The 19,567-nt window shown below is 46.1% G+C and overlaps 3 protein-coding genes across 3 annotated transcripts in view; 2 read left to right on the top strand and 1 right to left on the bottom strand.

Moving 5' to 3' along the window:
• Window positions 1-5,768, top strand: part of KNTC1 (kinetochore associated 1) — a 31,240-nt gene extending 25,472 nt beyond the window's left edge. Inside the window, exons 56-65 of the mRNA XM_066562476.1 lie at window positions 65-200; window positions 468-563; window positions 1,183-1,239; window positions 1,571-1,625; window positions 1,708-1,771; window positions 2,279-2,408; window positions 3,294-3,383; window positions 3,923-4,068; window positions 4,841-4,931; window positions 5,168-5,768. Coding sequence (XP_066418573.1) covers window positions 65-200; window positions 468-563; window positions 1,183-1,239; window positions 1,571-1,625; window positions 1,708-1,771; window positions 2,279-2,408; window positions 3,294-3,383; window positions 3,923-4,068; window positions 4,841-4,931; window positions 5,168-5,215 — 913 coding nt within the window. The 3' untranslated portion in view covers window positions 5,216-5,768. The remainder of the gene's footprint in view (window positions 1-64; window positions 201-467; window positions 564-1,182; window positions 1,240-1,570; window positions 1,626-1,707; window positions 1,772-2,278; window positions 2,409-3,293; window positions 3,384-3,922; window positions 4,069-4,840; window positions 4,932-5,167) is intronic.
• A 152-nt stretch (window positions 5,769-5,920) lies between these two features.
• On the bottom strand, window positions 5,921-10,772 carry VPS29 (VPS29 retromer complex component). The gene is made up of 4 exons (XM_066562089.1): window positions 10,720-10,772; window positions 7,728-7,919; window positions 7,322-7,557; window positions 5,921-6,996 (listed from the first exon to the last, which is right to left on the bottom strand). The coding sequence occupies exons 1-4, from the start codon at window positions 10,720-10,722 to the stop codon at window positions 6,879-6,881; spliced, it is 549 nt and encodes a 182-aa protein (XP_066418186.1). The 5' UTR covers window positions 10,723-10,772; the 3' UTR covers window positions 5,921-6,878.
• An 857-nt stretch (window positions 10,773-11,629) lies between these two features.
• RAD9B (RAD9 checkpoint clamp component B) lies at window positions 11,630-19,022 on the top strand. The gene is given in 11 exon segments (XM_066562351.1): window positions 11,630-11,663; window positions 12,333-12,403; window positions 13,214-13,363; window positions 13,584-13,698; window positions 14,284-14,383; window positions 14,485-14,591; window positions 16,257-16,363; window positions 16,787-16,851; window positions 18,004-18,117; window positions 18,415-18,850; window positions 18,852-19,022. Coding segments are annotated over 11 exon segments (1,470 nt in total).
• The last annotated feature ends 545 nt before the right edge of the window (window positions 19,023-19,567 follow it).

Below are 19,567 nucleotides of genomic sequence, written 5' to 3'. Positions count from 1 at the left end.
TTCGTGGATTAAAAGAAGAACATCACTTAACACCTGCTTTGGGGTTGGGGGGTTATTTTCACAGGTATTTTCTGAAGTGCTGCATTTATCTGGCAGAGTTTGAGATCTTGAATATTCCATACACTTATGAATCATTCCACAAGAGCCCTAAGGAAGGCATGATTAAAGGGCTGTGGAAGAACCACAGTCACGAACCCAGGGTAGGAATTTTAAATCCTTTCTAAATTTTGTTACACTCTCTGGGAATTTATACCTCTCTGCAAAGCACAGCCTTTTCTAAACATTTTTTTCAATGTACTCTGGAAATGACAGATAAAAGCTTTACCCTTTATTAGAAGATAAAATACCACATTTAGGTGGTTTAGCTTTTGTTCCTCCCATGTGTGCAATAATTTTGGAAGTGGCTTGGAAAGGTTTGAAGGTGATGAATTTCTGTTAAAATGCAGCATGTCCTTGCTCCCCTTCAGGCTGTGAGACTGGTGACAGAGCTGAGTTTGGAATACCAAGTCTATGACCCCCAGCTCTGGAATGGCCTCCTACAGAAGCTCCTGGGCTTCAACATGGTAAGGGATTTTTTAAGGCTAAAACTCTGCAGCAAGGGGAGAAAAAGGTTGGGTTTATCCAGTGATTTGTGAAGAACAGGATGGGTACAGAAATGATAAACCATTGTTGCTCTGAGACACTGAACTGGTGAAGATTTGAGGAATTTGAATTTTGATCTTAAATTGTTATACTTGGATTTTTTTAAAAGCTGTTCAAAATAAATCTTATAATAACAAATTGAATTTTTTCTTCATATTATTATCAATTTATAATGTAATAGGCACATTCCTGGGTGCAAATCTATACAAACTGTGCACACATGTATTTCCATGTGTGTACATATATCCATGAGCCCTAAAATGTATTTGTGATGATGGAAATCCTGATTGCTGCCATCCAGAATCCTAATTGCCTGAAGTTGCTGCAGCCTGAGGAGGTAACAGATGTACCTGGCAGTGTGGTTGATAATTTAATTCACTGAACTACAGAGCAAATTTCCATAGGTGTCAAAGGAACACAGGTACCTTGAGAAACTCTACATTTGCATGCTGCAGACAAAACAAGCTAAATTTGGCAATAATGTACAGTTTTCTGCCAAATCTGCAGAAACACCAAAGGACTTGAATTTTTTTCTTCCAGATTCAGTATTTAAGAAGAGTTTTGGTTGCAATTACTGGGATTCCTTCATTATGGGAGGTAAGCAAATATTATCTGGCTCCTCATCTTTTTCTTCACTTAACAGGAATTTGGAGTGTTTGTGTGTCAGCCATGAAAAGATTCTTTTTGAATTGCTATTATTCCTGTGACAGTGCAATATAGCAGTAAACACTGGCCAGAATCAGTCAGAATATTGCTAAATCTTAGATCTGAGCTAAGGAAAGCAGCGTTAGGGAATAATTCAGGATAAAGAAAAAGGAACATTGGCAGGTTTCCTCCAGGTGCAGAGGGTCGGGGTGGCTGTGTTTATAACACTTTTGGTTACACCTGGTTTTTGCTGTAACTTGAACATAAACTTTGTTGCCCTCAGATTCCCAGCTTCGGCCGAGCCTGGCGCAGCGTGGTCCTGTCCCCCTTCCTCACAGGTGGGGCTGCACTCCCTGCCCTGCTCCTGGAGTAACTTGGTTGTAGATTTGCTCCACCTTGATCTCTTTCTCTCTTTCTCAGCCTCGTGCCCACCGAGTCCCAGGCAGCTGCAGGAGTGCAGGGAGGGCTTTGTGCTCCTGCTCAGGTGAGGCCCCAGCCCTGCTGTGCATGAGGGACACCTGCCCTGCCTTTGCAGTGTGAACAGCTCATTGCTCCCTTATTCCAGTAGCTCAATGCTCTGACCTGCTCAAAACACCCACCAGAGCTCAGAGAGCCCGACTTGAACCCAAGTTAGTTGGGAGATAAATTAGGTTTGGGTTGGGAGGGACCCTGAAGGTTACCTGGAGAGGGATCCTCCACTGCTGTGCACACACATCTGTGCCAAAGCTCTGCTCTGGGCAAGTGGGCAACAACTGCCCTCAAAATGGGCTCTTTAGACAGAGAAGAGGGAGGTGTGGTTTGGGGTTTTAGGAAATCCTCATGGGTTTGTATTCAGTGAAAGTTCAACTTGCTTGGCTATTTCTGGCATTAATGTGAGGTAGAAATGTGTTGTCCTACCTGACTTCCAAATCTCAGGGCAGATTTGCTGAGAGCTCTGAGCCATCCAGGTAAACAAATCACAGCTGAGAACTTCCCTCCTGATCTCCTGAAGGTGTCCTGTCCTGGCTGACCTGGATCTTGTTGGAATTGCTAAACAATACACCCAGCTGGACCTTCCAGCTTTTGCCCTGGGCTGCCTCCTGGTCATTCCTCACTCTGAGAAGAGAGAGCAGCAAATTCAGGTAAATCAGAAGTTTTGTGTCCTGTCTCTGCAAGGGCAACGTCCTCAAGCATGTCCTGCTCACCAGAGCAGTCAAAGGTGAATTCCAGTTAACTTCAGCACATCCCTACTGATAAATGCTCAACATCTGCCACCATCAAAGGCTTCTAAAGGGATCATGTGAACACCTCCTCCTTCTTCTTTTAAAACTTCAGTCACCCCCAGTGGCTTTGTCATCTGACTTTGCCTTTAGAGAATTTGAGGATGTTTTTATGAGATCCCACCCATAAAGCACATGGAAAAAAAAAAAACAAACCAGTAAAACCCAAGCCAGAGCAGATGGTAAGAAAAGCACTGAATCCTGCTTTGGAAGGGAGTTGAGCTGAAAGCTCCTGACTTCCAAGGAAGGTGTTTGCTATGCACCAGCCCTGATAGAAACCTTCTGCCTTACAGCCATGTCCTCACCACCCATGAACCTTGGCATTTTCCCTGCTCCTCTCATTTGTTTCCATTAATTTCTGCTCTGCATTGTTCTCCCAGATGAAGCATTAGAGGCTGTTCCCATATTTTGCCACCAGCAAACTGGGACCAGTAAAGGCACTTGAAATTCTTTGACTTCCAGTCATTAAATTCCTCTCAGAAAGGTTTCCCCAAATCACAGCTGAGGTGTAAGACACAACCTGCTGGCAATGAGTCCAACAATCCTCTGACAGCTACAGCAAAACACCACTGGAGAGAGCTAAAAGCAACACTTTGAGTCCAAGCACACAGATCCTGGTTTGGTAATTCTGTATTTGCACCTAGAGTTTCAAAAGATTTCTGAATAAATCAAATATTTGTTCTGAAGGGAGTGTTCCTGCTTTAATCAATCACAGAATAATAATGTTTTGTAACTTCTTTTCACAAGGGTTTGTTATCAACCTGTAAGAAAGAAACTGTGCTGCAACAATTGGATGAACACATGGACACTGGAGAACTGGTAGCATTTGCTTCCCAGGTAAATAAATCAAATTTACTTAATTTCCCTTTGACTTGGAGGTTTTTTGATAGAAAAGTGTTCACAGGACCTTCTTTTCTCTCTCCTCTGATCTTGTCCAACCTTACTTGGCTTTGAATGCTCAGAAAATGTAGAATCCTTGTAAAATGCATTTTTATTTCTGTTGTGCAACTGATAAATTTCTTGTACACAGCCAGTGCCATGTTCTGGGCTGTCTCTCTTTGGAGGGCAGCAGAACCACCTTGTTTTTCCTGAGTAAATATTCGAGCCTAAAAAGCCAAAGGGTTTAGGAAATTGCACTTTTGCTTTGCCTTGAGCTGCCTCCCCATGGCCAAGTTTAACTCACTTCCCTCTCTGAATCTGGGATCAGTTTTCAAAAAAATCAGCCAATTCACAGCACTTAAATAAAATGTAAAAAAACCCCAAAACCTATTCTCTGTAGAGTCCAATATGAAAACTATGAGCTCTTTCCATTCAAAAGTAAAATCACATTTGTCTAAAATATTAACACTTCTCATTACTAACACTTAAATCTACAGATCAGCTCTTTGGTTCTGGACAGTATCATCAATGAGAAGCTCTATGAACAGTTCTGGAAAACCAAATATTATCCACTCTTAAAGCAACACCTGATAAACACCCACAGAATAAAAGAGCTGGTGGATTATTTTGCCAAAAACAACTGGTAAGTTAATAAATGGTAAAAAATCAGCTGTAACTGGTAGCAATTGCAGGAATTAAATCTCACCATTATATAATTTTCCTTTGTTTGAAGTCATGAAGGTTTTCTAATATTTAGTCTCCAGGGATTTCTAAGTATTGCTAAGTTAATAAAGAAATAAATTTCACCTCACTAGGACAGAGTTTTACAGCCATTCAAGACCAAGTAACAGATCAAATGCAGTTAAAATAGAAGCAACCAGAGTGAGATAATCAAAACCTTGACCTTACCTTTAGGTGAATCCAGCTCAGGGCATCACAGAGTCACAGTTTCAGCAATAAAAACACTCAGAAAAAAAATAAATGAGCTGCCTGTACTGAAGACTCGGGAATTGGTGGTCTTGCCACAAAGTTTTCAAGAACTAAAAGCCCTTTTTGTGCTCCACTTAAATCACAAAGGGAGCTGGGCTGGGCCCCACTCACCTGGGGCCTCAGAGCACCTGGGGCTGCTCTCACACCTGGGCACACTCAGAGCCCAGCCCTGGCACTGCAGGGCACTGTTACCACTGGTCCTACACTCAGCCAGGGACTGGAACCAAGGAACACTGAAATTCTGCATTTATGGGTTTTATTAACAGCCCAAGGAACAGCCAGGCTTGTTTCCTCTACTGGGAAATGACAGGGCCCATCTGACTTCAAGCTATGGGATCACACTTTGGTTTTTTGCTTCTGTTGTCTGAATTTTTGGCTTTTTAGAGAGCTTAATTTGACAAAGGATCCAATTTTGCCTCTTACAGCCTTGATGATGCAACAACCCTGATTCAAGAGTACCAAAAGAAATGTGGAAACCCTGCTCTGGCAGATGTCCCAGCATCTCATCTCCTGCAGGTAAAACAAAAAACCATCTCTCCTCCTCAGGCAGTATTTTCTCCTTTTTCTCTAAAGGTTTTCACCTGACTTCTTGCAAAAATACTTTGTAGCTGATCTACTTTAGTAACATGTACTGCATATAATAAACTATCCCCTCATTAATTCAAAGAATTCATTCTACCTGAACCACATCTGTGTCCTGGATCACATCCCATTCTCCTAAGCCCTATTAATGTTGTTCTTTCACCTTCCAGATGTACCTGGATGGATCAGAGGGGTCCTGTGTCCTGGAAGTGCCATAAATTAGGTTGAGAATTCCCCTTTTCCCTCCTCCCTGTCCTGGCAGGAGGTTGGGCTGTGCATTCACAACTCTTGTACTGCTCAGGAGAACATCAGACTAAAACCCCAAAGCTTTCACCAGGAGCATCCAGTACCTCTCCACGTTTCCCAGCTGTTCTAGGCTGCTTCTCCTCCATTCCCCACCCCCACAAAAACAGTTCAGGCTCAGCAGAATTTCCTGTTTGGAGTCACCAGTTCATACTCAGCACTTTAGGAAGGAGTAAAGTTTGTTTCCTTTCCTTCTGGCTTTCCCCGTGTTCAGGCCTGCTGCCAGGACCTCTCTGAGATGTCCCCCACAGCAGCAGAACTTTGTCATCCCTGTGATGAACTGTTTAAAACTGCAGGGGCTGTGGTTCATGTAAAATACTTTGTAGACAAATTGTAAGTGTAACTTTACAAACTTATGTATCAGTTTTGGCCTTAAGTAAAAACAAAGAAACTTGTGTGTCAATTTTAGCCTTACAATGTAAATTAAAAAGAAATAAACTTGTGCATCTATTTTGGCCCCTTACAATATTCTATAAACCTCTTAATTATGAATTTGTCAATAAATTGATGTTCCAGTCAATTGAATTCTCTGAATTTCACATGCCAAGGTTTTCTTTTCAACTTTTCTCTGATTGCATGAAGTGCAATTAGCCAGAGGTTCTTGAGACACCAGCCTGAAATGTCTTTTTATCCAGGGCAAAGCAGATTTATTTTGAATAGAAATGAGTTATTCAGTCAGCTCATGACACACACAGAAAGAAGGGTTCCAGCTGATGGAAAAATCATAATCATCCAAAGGCCAAGGAAACTTCCCCCATCCTAAACATTCTGATGGAGGAGGCAAAAGGTAAAAATCGGTTTTGTTGGAAAGTTACAGCAGTTGTGAGAAAGGGGAGCTGTTCAATACATTCAGGTGCCTGCAGCTGTGGGAACAGAGGAGCCAAAGGTGCTGCTCCTGAACAACCCAGGGTTATCCTCAGCAGCTTTGAGTCACATGGAATTCATCACTGAGAGCCTCTGTGCATGGAGCAAAGAGAGCAGGAAATGGAGTGTCAGATGTGAGCCACAAATAAAGGAAAATACAGGGAAGCCTCTCCTCACTGGGTATGGATTGAGTGAGATCGTCACTCAGGAAAGCACAGGGAGAGCTGAAAGACTCAAACTCTACTGAAATTACAAGGTAATTGTAATCCTTTCACAGTCTATCAAGCCATTTTACTCCTTGAACTTAGCTGAGAATGTTAAATTGAGACAATTAAATATAAACTGGGTTCTGGAGCAAACCCAGCCTGGTCCCAGAGCCCTCAGTCTCTGTTCCAGCCCTGTCCAAGCACCCCTTGGAAGGGGAACCCCAAACCACCACAACTGCTGCATTCCTCCCCAACACCACCTCACCAGGCTCAGCTTTTCTATGAAGTGGAGTTTATTACATTAGGGAACAGTATTTAGACAGTTATCTTAATGGAATATTTTACAAATCATACAGAGAAAAGCAAACACAAGGTTGTTTAAATTCATGACAAGAAGTTACATTGTTGAGCTGTTAGAGACAGTGCAGGGCTGTAAACGAGCAAGCAAGTTTTGGAACTTGCAGTTCAGAAGGAGATGGTAAAAATACCAGACAAGCAAAAACATTTCTTAGGATTTCTTGTACTCAATTCTTTCTACTTTCACATCATCTCCAATTAGTTGATAGACATATGTAACTACTGTAGAAGCCTGGATGTCCATCAGCACAAATGAAGGAATGATGTTGCTGGAAAGAGAGGAAAAAATTCACAGTGATTGTTTGTCTATAACCCTCTTAGAGTTTTACCACTATTCAGCAGAAATCACTTCAGGAAAAATGGGAATTAATTCTGTAAGTACAGCACAGAGATCTGAGGCTGTGAGCATTTCATGTTTCAGTCCAGGAGACTGAGCCAGTCCAGCTGGGTGAGTTATACAACTCTAACTATCCCCTCCCTGACACTTAAACCACAAATATTAACCCTCAGGAGTTTGTAGTTCAGTTTTGTACAAAAAAAAAAAAAAAACAACAAAAACAACAAACCAAAAAAATCCCCCCAATATTCACTTACTTCTCTAAGGCATGGTAGGCTCCTGTGGCTGATCCTGGGTTGATATAGAATTTATTTTCATGTTCAAATGCCTCAAATTTGTGTGTGTGCCCTGAAATGAGGATGTCCACATCAAACTGCCTCTGGAGCAGAGCCAGGCTGGCCATGTCACCCCAGGGGATCACCTGATGGCCATGAATCAGCCCAATTTTGAACTGTCCAACAGTCACAACTTTCTGCTCAGGGTAATTCAGGTTCTAAAAGCAAAGAAAATAAACCAAACCCAGATTAGACAGATTTCTCCTTAAACCCAACCCTATTGCACCACCCAGAAGGGGAGAGCTCAGGAACTCATTCCACCTTTTTTACTTGAATCAACTCCAAACGTGACAAACTTAAAGGATACCCCAAAAAAAGCAGACAGTACCTCATCAAAGTCCCCTCTGACAACATGAACATCCCCAGCCAGGGTCTTGAGGTAGTCATAGGTGTCCTTGGTGCAGAGGTTCCCTGTGCACAGGATGTGCTGGATCTTGCCAGGCACCAGCAGCTTCTTGAACTTGGCTGGGAGGCTGTTACAGCGATGGGGGATGTGCAGGTCACCCAGCACCAGCACCAACTGCAGGGACACACAGGGGACACACAGGGACACACAGGGGACACAGGGACAGAGAGAGAGGGGGGACACAGGGACAGACAGGGGACACACAGAGACAGAGAGAGAGAAGGGGGACACAGGGACAGACAGGGGACACACAGGGACAGACAGGGAGGGGGGACACAGGGACAGACAGGGGACACACAGGGACAGAGAGAGAGAAGGGGGACACAGGGACAGACAGGGGACACACAGGGACAGACAGGGAGGGGGGACACAGGGACAGACAGGGGACACACAGGGACAGACAGGGGACACACAGGGACAGGGACAGACACGGGGGACACACAGGGACAGACAGGGGGGACACACAGGGAGAGAGAGAGAGGGGGACACAGGGACAGACAGGGGACACACAGGGACAGACAGGGAGGGGGGACACAGGGACAGAAAGAGGGGACACACAGGGACAGGGACAGACAGGGGGGACACACACGGGGGACACACAGGGACAGACAGAGGGGACACACAGGGACAGAGAGAGAGGGGACACAGGGACAGACAGGGGACACACAGGGACAGACAGAGAGAGGGGACACAGGGACAGAGAGAGAGAGAGGGGACACACAGGGACAGACAGAGGGGACACACAGGGCCAGAGAGAGAGAGAGGGGACACACAGGGCTTAGGGCACAGCCAGCACTGCAGTGTCCCCTGCACTGTCCCCAGCCTGGCATTTAGACCCAAAAGCTGCTGCAGTGAGGATGGAATGGGGATGGGATTTTGCTCCACCAGGGGCTTTGCCAGGCCATGAGCAGAGGGGGCTTTACAAACAGAATTATTTGTGGTTTGTTGCTGAAGGCCCACAGTGCAATAGTTGCACTGCTAACACATTCTTGTTGCATTACCTGATGTATTTTACACAAATTTGGGAGCTGCCATAAACCATCCCACCGTTTTTTCTCTCTCAGACCTGGCTAAACTGCAGCCACTTCTCTTAAAAAAATCTCTTCATCCAAGCTTCTCTCCCCTTATTAAAAAATTAAAAAAAAAAAAAAAACAAAAAAAACCCACAAAAAAAAAAACCCAAAATATTTTTAAAAAGCAGCAAATTTGCAGCATGTGTTAATAGCTGACCAGAGGAGGAAGAGCATTCAGAGTCCTCATGGCAGAAACCACTGAAAAACTGAACAAGGCTAAAAAATAACAACAAAATAGAAACAGGGCACTGCAGAAAAGCCAATCCAGGCCACTGCACAGTGCTCCTGTCACCACCTCTATACATTTACAGTTTCAGATGCCAGAATAAAAATGTAGTGAGGGGCTTCAAAATCAAGGACTGAGATGATGCAAGGCCATGGCTTAACAGCACAGGCCTTAAATCTGCAAATAAAGCAATAATGCAAGCAACACAGGGCAAATTAATTGTGCAAAAAGGGCATGAGAAGCTTTACAAAGCAGGGAATGTTATGGCACTGCTCTGGGAAAACCCTGGATCTGGAAACACTCAGCCCTAGGAACTCAAAGAATGGCTCCAAATTAAAGAGATTTTTATCTTCCACTTCATGTTAGAGGGGCAGTTCCTAAAAGGACACCCTCAAATGTGTTTGTAAAGGACACAGCCCAGATTTATTTCTAGAAACAAATATAACTAGGCTAAGAAATTGTATTTTTAAAGATTATTTTCCCTCATGGGTTTTTAGGCCATGCAGTTACCTTCAGGCTAACAGTCCTCAAGAAGGCAGAGGGAGCTTGGGTGGTATTTTTGATTGGTTTAGGGTTTGTTTTTTTTTTTTTTTATATTAAGAACATCTCAGTGCCACCATCAAACCCACCTGGAGACAGATGGTTGAAAGTATTGGTAATGCAATACAAGAGCTTTTTAATCAATGAGTGACCAATACAAAATGAAACCAAGAGGGAAAAAAAAAGACATTTTTGATGGGTTACCAAAACTGGTAACAGTGATTTGGATTAATAAGTGGCAATAGATAGATTGTCTCACTGTTGCCTGAAGGATTTCAGTGTGCAGTACCATTATGTATTTGATGTTTAATAAAATTAATAAAATTATCCTGCCACTCACACACCCCACTGAGCCAGCAGCGTGTGCTCTCAGCACAGATGTCCCCTGTGCTGACCAAATACCAGCCCCACACTTCCCCAGAATTCCCATTCCAGCTCCCATTCATTGCAGTAACCAAACCAACCGAACAGCACTGCAAGGTTCAATCACCACGCGTATCTAGAGCTTAAAGCAGTGGCGAAAAATGATAAAACACCTGGATTTTGGGGGTGATCTGGTGGGCCAGCAGCCCCTAAATTGTTCGGAGCCAGCTGCCAGTGGCACGGAGGAACACGAAGGAGCCTTTCCCTTCCCAGGGGTGTTAGGAGAGCCAAGGAGTGACTTACTCTGTGCCCAGCCTGATTGGAATGGAGGAGTTGATTGCAGGGGATGAGAAACAGGGCGGAACATGATCAATGTTAAACGAGAGGAAGCAACAGAAGAGAAAACACAGCCAAATGAACGGGCAAATCATAATTAATGAATTGTCGATGTTATGAAAGAAGCGTTAAATAATTAAAAAAAAAATTAATGCGATTACGATAAAATTAATACAAATTATAAAGGGAGCTCCTGCAGCCGCGGCCCGGCCCTCACCCCCCTGGGGGCCTCGCCTCAGCTGGGGGCCGCCCTCCCGCCCGCTCTCCCGCAGCCCGGCCGGGTCGGGCCCGGCTGTTGTGGCCGTGCCGGGGGTTCCGGTGTGCCCGGAGATCCCGGGGAGATCCCGGGGGGCCCCCGGGGTCCCCCCGCTCTCACCATCGCGCCCGCTCCGCTCCGGCCCTCCCGGAACCGCCCGGCACCGCCTCCGCTACGGCGCCTGCGAAGGGACAATAGAGCTCTAAACGCGTCCGTGCCGCGTCCCGCTGGCTGGGTTTTTATACACGTGAAATGAGAGTTGTTCGCAAAACGAGCCAATAATGACGAGAGAGAGAGAGACAAACACTGATTATTTATTTATTTCAGAGTTGCGCAAGCCTGGGCCCTCCGTGGTCTCCCACAATCCAAGCACCCCACCTATCAATTCTTTTTACTCTTTTTGCATTTTAGGAAACAAAAGAATTGATGTTCATTGGCTACAAGCTGCATAGTTACATTATTAATTAGTATTCTATTGTTTATGATTCTCTTGCTTCCCATGCTAATCAGTGCCATGGTCAGCCCTTCTCTTTTGGGTTGGGGGCGTTTCCCGGCTCTGTCCATGGGCTGGTGCTGCCGAGGGCGGCTCCGATCTCTGCTCTGGGACAGGGACAGGACCCGGGGAGCGGCTGGAGCTGTGTCAGGGGGATTCAGGTTGGAGATCAGGGAAAGGTTCTCCCTCAGAGGGTGCTGGGCACTGCCCAGGGAACGGGCACGGCCCGGAGACCACCAGAGCTCCAGGAGAGGCTGGACGATGCTCTCAGGAACGCACAGGGTGGGATTGTCGGGGTGTCTGTGCAGGGCCAGGGGTTGGGCTGAAGATCCCTGAGGGTAACTCGGGACAATCCCCAATTCCACAATTCCATAATTCCATAAAATTCCATAATTCCACAATTCCACAATTCCATAATCCCCGAGTTCCACTTCCGGGGCTCCGCGCGGCGCCCGCCCCGCCCTCACGGCGTTTCCCGCCCTCCGCGGCCGTGAGGGGAGCGGGGGGGCGGCCGTGAGGGGAGGGAGGGGAAGAGCCATGAAGTGCGTGATCGGGGGGGCGCAGCTCCGAGGTACCGGGACCGGGCAGCCCGGCACACGCGGGGATTGGTGCCGGACACCGGGATCGCAGCACCCCCGGCACTGCCCTGAGCGGAACACGAGCCCCGGGAGCGGAGCGGGGCGGGGGTTCCGCCTCTCCCTCATCGCGGCGGGATCGGGCGCTGTGCGGCTGGGCCTGTTGGGATGGACAGGATCTGGGGACAGCCAGGCCTGGCTCCGTGTCCCTGTGCAGCTCCAGGGCACAGCTCCGCTCCATTCTGAGGGAAAAGCTGCTCCGCCGCTGCCGGAGGAGGATCCGCAGGGCCTCTGCTGGGCTCCGCTGTTTCTTAGGATTCCATTTCTCCACATGTCCCTTTGCTTCTCAGGCTTTTCCCCTGCTAAATGTCATTTCTAGCCCCGGTGGTTTTGTCTGATTGACCTAATTTGTGGGAACTCCAGGCGCCGCAAAGCGACATCCGAGGTGCCTCATCAGAGGCAGCTTTCCAAAACATTGAGGGTTTGCATAATTAAAATCTTAATTAAATTGAAAAAATAACAGTTTCCACCATCCATTTTCTTTCGAATGTATAAGAAATTTGTAATGCTTCCTCTTGGATTATTCTGGAGAAAGTGCAGGGCCACCTTTTTATCTTTTTGTTTTAATTTGGAATGCATATTGCAGTGTTTTCTTTCCCTGGCAGTGTTTGGAAGAGCAATACATGCCATAGCACGGATTAGTGATGAATTTTGGTTTGACCCTGTAGAAAAAGGTGTAAGTGAATTTTATTTCTTCTAATTTAAAAATCTTTATTATAAGCCCAGTATTTATGCAATTGGATATTGTGTTTTTCCACAGGTACCTTTCAGTCCATCACATTCTTAGCTCCCTCCACTTTCAATATGGACACATGCCATATTTTCTGTGATTTTAATTATTGTGGAAGATTTCATTCCTACTCTGCCCTAAGATCCTTTGATTTTTTGCTGTCCAGGATATCTGGGTTAATGCCACAGGGGTCAGTCCTGTTGTCACAGGTCACAAGGTTTGGGCTTTGTACCACGCAGGAGTGAAAACAACATGTTTTGAACTGCTGTGACTCAACAGGAAGAACACATCCATTAATGCCTCTGATTAATCAAACCCCATTTCCAGCAGAATTAGTGTTTGCTCCAGAGGTTCCTTAGGTAAAAGTGATCAACTCTCCTTGGCTCACTGGGAGGATGGAAAATCACAACTGGAGATATTTTGTTTTGTACCTGGGGGATTTTGGAGGTGTCTTTGCTCATCTGTATGGATCATGTCCCTCAAATGCAAACACAAGCTGAGTTCTGGGTGTTTGGGTAACTCAATTATTTTTATTTTAAAAATTAAAATAAAATAAAAATGCATATTTAAAAATTTTTGAATCATTTTGAGATGTAAATTCCAGGTTTGCTGGTGGCACTGAAGCCCAGAGGAGGCTCTTTTTAAAAGGTTAAGTTTTGAGTTAATAAATTATTATACTCCTGTTCCCTCAGTGGTTGGATTCAGTGATGCTGGAGTTCTTTTGCAGCCCTAAGGACTCTGTGATTCCATTTCCAGCTTGCCTTAAGATCAGTGAATTCCTCGAGGTCAGCATATGCTTGTGTGTTCTTCTCATCCATGTTTTTCCAGCATTACTGCTGGACAGCTGGGAGCCAGCCCTGTCAGAAGGAGAAGCAGCCATCCCTCCCCTGTAAATTGATAATTAAGGTACATTTTAGTGAGTTGTTACACACAGCAGCAAATTGAGCCAATTTCAGCTGAAATTGTGGTGGGTGAGGATCAGCCTGGGCTCTCCCAGTGTCCCCAGAGCAGTTTGGGGAAGCCTTCAGAGCAGCAGCTTGAGATAAATCAGGGTACAAACCCAGGGAAATTTATATTTATTGCAAAGCTGCTCTGCACTAATTTTTTTTTTGTTTTTTTTTTTCAGTCAGTTCTCCCTGTGTTTAGATGTGTAAATGTGCTGGAAAGGAATGTAGAGAAATGCAGCATCTGCACCAGCCCCAGCGAGCAGCACATCACCTTCCAGCTGCTCTGCAGGCACGGTGAGCTCACTGGGAGCCACAATTAATGCCAGCAGCAGCAGCAGCAGCAGCAGCAGCAGCAGCAGCAGCAGCAGAGCTCTGTCCTCCTGAGCCCAGCAGCACTGGGGGCGTTCATCAGCCCCTGCAGGACAAACCTCATCTCCCCCACGGAGCTGTGTGTGCTGCAGCACGGTCTGTGTGTCACTAAGGGGTCACTGGTGTAGGATAATGCGCTGAGCTGTGTCTGCAGACAGCTGGGCTCCCTCAGCCCACCCTCCCAGAGATCTGCAGGGTTTGTGTTCTGCACTCCACTCCCATTTCTGTTCTTTTCCCAGTTAATTACTGGGGCTCTTTCCCACCCTGCCTTTGTTGGTTTATTTCTTGTGGATCCTTAAAAAGCTCGGATGCTGTCCAGGCACAGCGAACGGGCTGGAGGGAGCCTAAGATGGCAGGTGGATTCTTTTCCTGTTTGTGGTGACTTATTTCCATGGAGCTGGGCTAAGTCACTTGGTTACTTCCTCTATTGAACAATTAATATTAAAAAAAACCCAACAAAACTGAAATTACAGCCAAGCACTGATTTTTGTTCGTTTCCTTCATACTCAGGTGTTGTAAAAACCTATAACCTGACATTTCAGGAGTGTGATCCCTTGCAGGCTGTTTTTGCAAAGCACATGTGTCCAAACATTCTTAAAGTCCACTCCAGGTAACAAACACAGAAATATTTTTTTGAGTTTTACTTTTCAATGTAACAAATGCTAAATAGTCATAGATAGAATTATTTCAGTGTTGAATGACATTTTATAGGCTGCTGGCTGATGTGATGATCCACTTCCCAAGCAGTCAGGAAGAAATAACCCTGTCAGTAACTCCAGTGAAAGTTTGTTTCAAGAGTTACACTGAGGAAGACACTGGTAAGGAAATTCACAATGTGAACCAATCCTTGGGATTTTAACTTTTTTTTTTTTGAGGTGAACTCCAGGAATAATAACTGTCACGACATAAATGTGGGATGAATTTTATGACTGAATGACATTTTTAACAGAACATTAGAGAGAGAGATTTCAAGTCATGCTGCCACCCTCTGGTTTTAATAAATTAAATCAATTTAAATAAATTGAAACATCTTCCTGGTGTCAGTGGCAGATCTCAGACTGAGCAGCCAATTGAAATAAATTATGCCACTTGCTGTAGGCTTTGAAAGAGGTAATTACTGTGCTGCAAGAGCAGCAGCCTGGCAACTGCCAGGAAAAAGGGGATAATTTCATGTTTTAAAAAGAACTATTTAAATCTGAATACCACAATTATAGAATTGATATCATTAGAGAGTATATTTTAGTCTGAGGACAGCACAGTGTGTCAGCAAGCCCTGCACTGTTATGCCATGGTCTCCACATCTCCAGGAGGTGGAGAATGAGCTGGAGGTTCTTGGGGTGTGACTCCAGTTTTGGAGATGAAATTGTGGTTTTGAAGCAGAGGTTCTTGTGTATCATATAATAGAGAGATGCTTTTCATACCTGTGACCAAAGCTGGGGGAAGGACCTGGGAAGAGCTCAGGGCTGGGAGCTGGGCTGGGACCAGGCTAAGAGAAGGATCAAGGGGCAGAAAGTGGCTGGAGTGAAACGGGGCAAAGAAAGAGATTGATTGCATTTTGAATGACACATCTGGTCCCTTCAGAAACATTCACTTCCCACGACTATTGTAAGAAAGAAAGTGAAAAAATGGTTCAAGTGTGAAGAGATACCAAGGGTTCTGTGAGGGAAGGGAGGGGAGGCAGTGAGAGGTGCTGGGAATCTCCCTGGCTGCAGCTCCTCTGTGTCCTTGGCCTGGGGGATCCACAGGAATCAAACACCCCCTGCCACAGCCACAAGGAGCCTCTCAAAGAGCCTCTTTGAACTCCGGGAGACGAAACAAGGGAGCAGAGAAAGGGAAGAGTGGCAATGGCCTGGAGCACTTCCTGCTGTGGGATTTCTCTGAGCTCTCCAGACTGTCACAGCCAGGAAATTGCCCCTCTCACTTTCTCCTCACACACCCACGGACAGCCACGGAGCCACCTCGTGGTAACAAAAACCTGAACACCTGAAAGTGAGCAGCCAATTTCCTGCTGCCACTTTCCTGTGTCAGGAAAAGATTGTCATTTAAAACAAAGAGCCTCTGTCCACCTCCATTGTGCTCTGGTGATTGTCAGTAATTTTGATTAATCTCTTCAAGTCACGCTGCATTTTGGGCTTCCCATCCATGCAACAATAGGCAGCTGGGAATATTATTTGTGATGGATGCCTGTGGAAGAAGCAGATCTGCAAGAACAGCAGCAGGTGCAAGGTTAGATCACACAGCAGAACACGGAATAGGTTCTGTTAAAATCCATTCAGATCTACACAATGTACTGAAAATAAATGGAGGATTTTACTTAATTCTAATATGCATATAAGCTAAACATTTATTAATATTAGCCACTATAAAAACACAATCATTTGTTCAAACAATGCTTATGAAAAAACCTCAGGGTTACAATCACAGCTTTGTTGAGTTCAAACTTCACTGCTGTGAGTCCCTGACTTTGTTGTTATCTCAAACAGACTTTTCAAGGACAATGCTTACTGAGATACAGCTCAGCCCAGAGGAATTTGACTACTTTCAAGTTGGAGTCGATTCTGAAGTGACATTTTGCCTTAAAGAACTGAGGGTAAAGTAAGAATTTGTCTGGGAAGAAAACCCATTTCTCATTGATTTGCTTGACTGGACCAGGACAGCATGGGATGGTCCCTGTGTCCCACCAGCCCTCCTGACTGCAGCAGGGTTTCAGCACCTGGTGAGGATTAGCTTTAAACCCCAGGGTCCTTTGAAAGGCAAACAAACACTTCTGAAACAGGGATGAGGTTTCTGTGCGGGGCAGACACAGCACAGCTGCCCCAGGGAAGCATTGAGCCCAGGGCAGTTCTCCATGCAGAGCCTCCTCTGGCAAGGCTCTGGCAGGGAAGGACAGAAACCAGCTTAGAAGCAGCCGAATTTTCCCCTCTTTTTGCCAGTAAACAGCAGCTGGGATAAACTCCCATTCCAGTATCAGTGTTCTGGTTTAACTTTCACCTCACCCCACCCTTCTCTGCAGGGGCTGCTGGCGTTTGCCGAAGCCGTGAGCGTCCCTGTGTCCGTCCACTCGGACAGGAGTGGGAGGTACGTGTGGGGCTGCCCTGCAGGGCCTGCACTACCCAGGGACACTGAACTGCAGGTTCATCCCAAACAGCTCAATCCCAGAGCCATTCCTAACCTGCACTGCAGAGTTTGTAATTCCACATGAACACTGAACTGCAGGTTCATCTCAAACCCAGAGCCATTCCTAACCTGCACTGCAGAGTTTGTAATTCCATATGAACACTGAACTGCAGGTTCATCCCAAACAGCTCAATCCCAGAGCCATTCCTAACCTGCACTGCAGAGTTTGTAATTCCACATGAACACTGAACTGCAGGTTCATCCCAAACAGCTCAATCCCAGAGCCATTTCTAACCTGCACTGCAGAGTTTGTAATTCCATATAAACACTGAACTGCAGGTTCATCTCAAACAGCTCAATCCCAGAGCCATTCCTAACCTGCACTGCAGAGTTTGTAATTCCATATGAACACTGAACTGCAGGTTCATCCCAAACAGCTCAATCCCAGAGCCATTTCTAACCTGCACTGCAGAGTTTGTAATTCCATATGAACACTGAACTGCAGGTTCATCCCAAACAGCTCAATCCCAGAGCCATTTCTAACCTGCACTGCAGAGTTTGTAATTCCATATGAACACTGAACTGCAGGTTCATCCCAAACAGCTCAATCCCAGAGCCATTTCTGAGCTGCACTGCAGAGTTTGTAATTCCATATAAACACTGAACTGCAGCTCCTCATCTCAATCCCAAAGCCATTTCTAACCTGCACTGCAGAGTTTGTAATTCCATATAAACACTGAACCCAGGCATGGGCATTGCCAAGGCAGCTGTGCTGACTGATGAACTCCTGTGTATAAATTACCTGGACACCTGAGGCTCTCAGTCCCCTGCAGGCAATGATTTATTTATTTATTTAGCACTTTAAAGAAACAATACATTTTCTGAATAAATATCATTTTAATAATTACATATTTAATGCTATCATTTGACTCTGACACTGCACAGCATTTGCTGATTGGAGCAGTGAGATCTATAACAGGAGCCCCTCTCTCATTCCTCAGCAGCAAATCCAGGAGATTTGCAGCTTTTCAGAGGAGGAGCTTTTTAATTGCATAGGTGGAATCACAGGATCTGTAATTCCCTGTGCTGTTTGGTCTCAATCCTTGTGTTCAGACCCATTGCTTTCAGCATTGAGGACCTGCTGCTGGAGGCCAGCTTTATCCTGGCCACCCTGTGTGAGGCTGAGAAGGAGGCAGAGCCTGCCTGCTGCCCACGGCCCCGGGACAGGTAACAGGGGCTGAGGGGGCAGGTGGCCTTAAAGGGGTGAAAACCTCAGGTTTTCACAGGAAAACTGAACTGCAGGGGTTCAGGAACATCTCAGCAGCACAGCAGCACTAAGGGGGTGCAAGAGAGAACGTTCTGTACAAGCTGCTGCTTTCTCATCTCCTCAGGCTCTGGGGGCAGCAGGAGGGAACCTGCTGAGAATCCCCTCTGAAGCTCTGTAATCTTTTCACAAACAGAAAATTAGGATATTCCAATGAAACACAAAGCCAGCTCTAACCTAACCTACTCTGTCCAATCCAGCTCAAGGACTGGCATGGATAAATCTGACCAGACCTCCATGGAGGGAGCCAGCAACGCAGGCACAGCCACTTCCAAAAAGCCACAGCAGAAGGGAAACACTCCGAGCACAGAGCCTGCAAAACCCCCGAGTGCTCTGGCAAAACAAGAGGTAAAAAATATTCCCAGAGGCACCGAGAGGGATGGGCCAGGCAGAGCAGGAGCAGCCACGGCCCAGGCAGCAGCAGGAGAGGCCACAGAGGCTCCTTATGCCAAGGTGAGGGAACTCCCCACGGTGCCAGCACTGGAACCCCACGGCTGCTGCTGGGCTGAGCACCCCCACGTGCACTGGGGGTTTCAGCGGGATCAGCACAGCTGGAAAACCCCAGCACAGCTGGAAAACCCCAGCACAGCTGGGAGACTCCTGGGGGGCAGGTGGGTTTCACTGGGAAACGCTGCTGGCTGAGAGAGATCTTAGAGTGGCAAAAGCTTCACAAATAATTGATGCCCAAATTCTGCATCACACAATTCTTACCTGTACAAATGTTGCATTTTCCAGTTCCACTCCTTGTTCTTCGGAGCTGTCTCTTACAAGGAGAAGGCCATTGGTGGCACCTTCCAGAGTCTGGTGACAGCCAGTGACACCGAGGAGGAGCTGGGTGCCTTGCAGAGCTCCCCAGTGCTGTAGTGCAGGGACAGTGGGGAGCACCCGGGAGGGAAGGGCAGGGCAGGCCCAGCCTTTGTCACTGGTGCTGTGACCCAGCAGCACAGAACGTTCTGGAACCCTCAGTGCTCTTGTAATGGCACAAATTTAGGTCACGATTGACTCTGTTGAGGTTTGTGTGCTCTGCAGGAACTGCTGGGGGTTCAGAACACTCTCACTGGAGAGAGGCTCAGTTTGAATTCAAGCTCTGTTACCACATCAGGCACATGAAGCCGCTGTTCTGGTTAAGGGAGAGCTCAGGGTTTTACAGGTTCTCCAGAACCAGCCTGTAACTGAAAAACTGAAGTTGTCACAGGACTTTAAAAAATAAAGGTTTGTGTTTGAGACTTGCATTATTCTTTTCCTTCCCTGTGTCTCTCCCAGCACACGTCAGGGCAGTGCAGTGTTTCCAAAGTCACACTGGAACACGACACTGAACGTCCCAGTCAATTGAAGGGTCCTTATCTGTCTGCC

This window comes from Molothrus aeneus, chromosome 18, assembly GCF_037042795.1.
Source record: "Molothrus aeneus isolate 106 chromosome 18, BPBGC_Maene_1.0, whole genome shotgun sequence".
Taxonomy (NCBI): Eukaryota; Metazoa; Chordata; class Aves; order Passeriformes; family Icteridae; genus Molothrus; species Molothrus aeneus.
The sequence above is the reverse complement of the archived record's forward strand: the minus strand, read 5'-3'. Positions and strand labels throughout refer to the sequence as shown.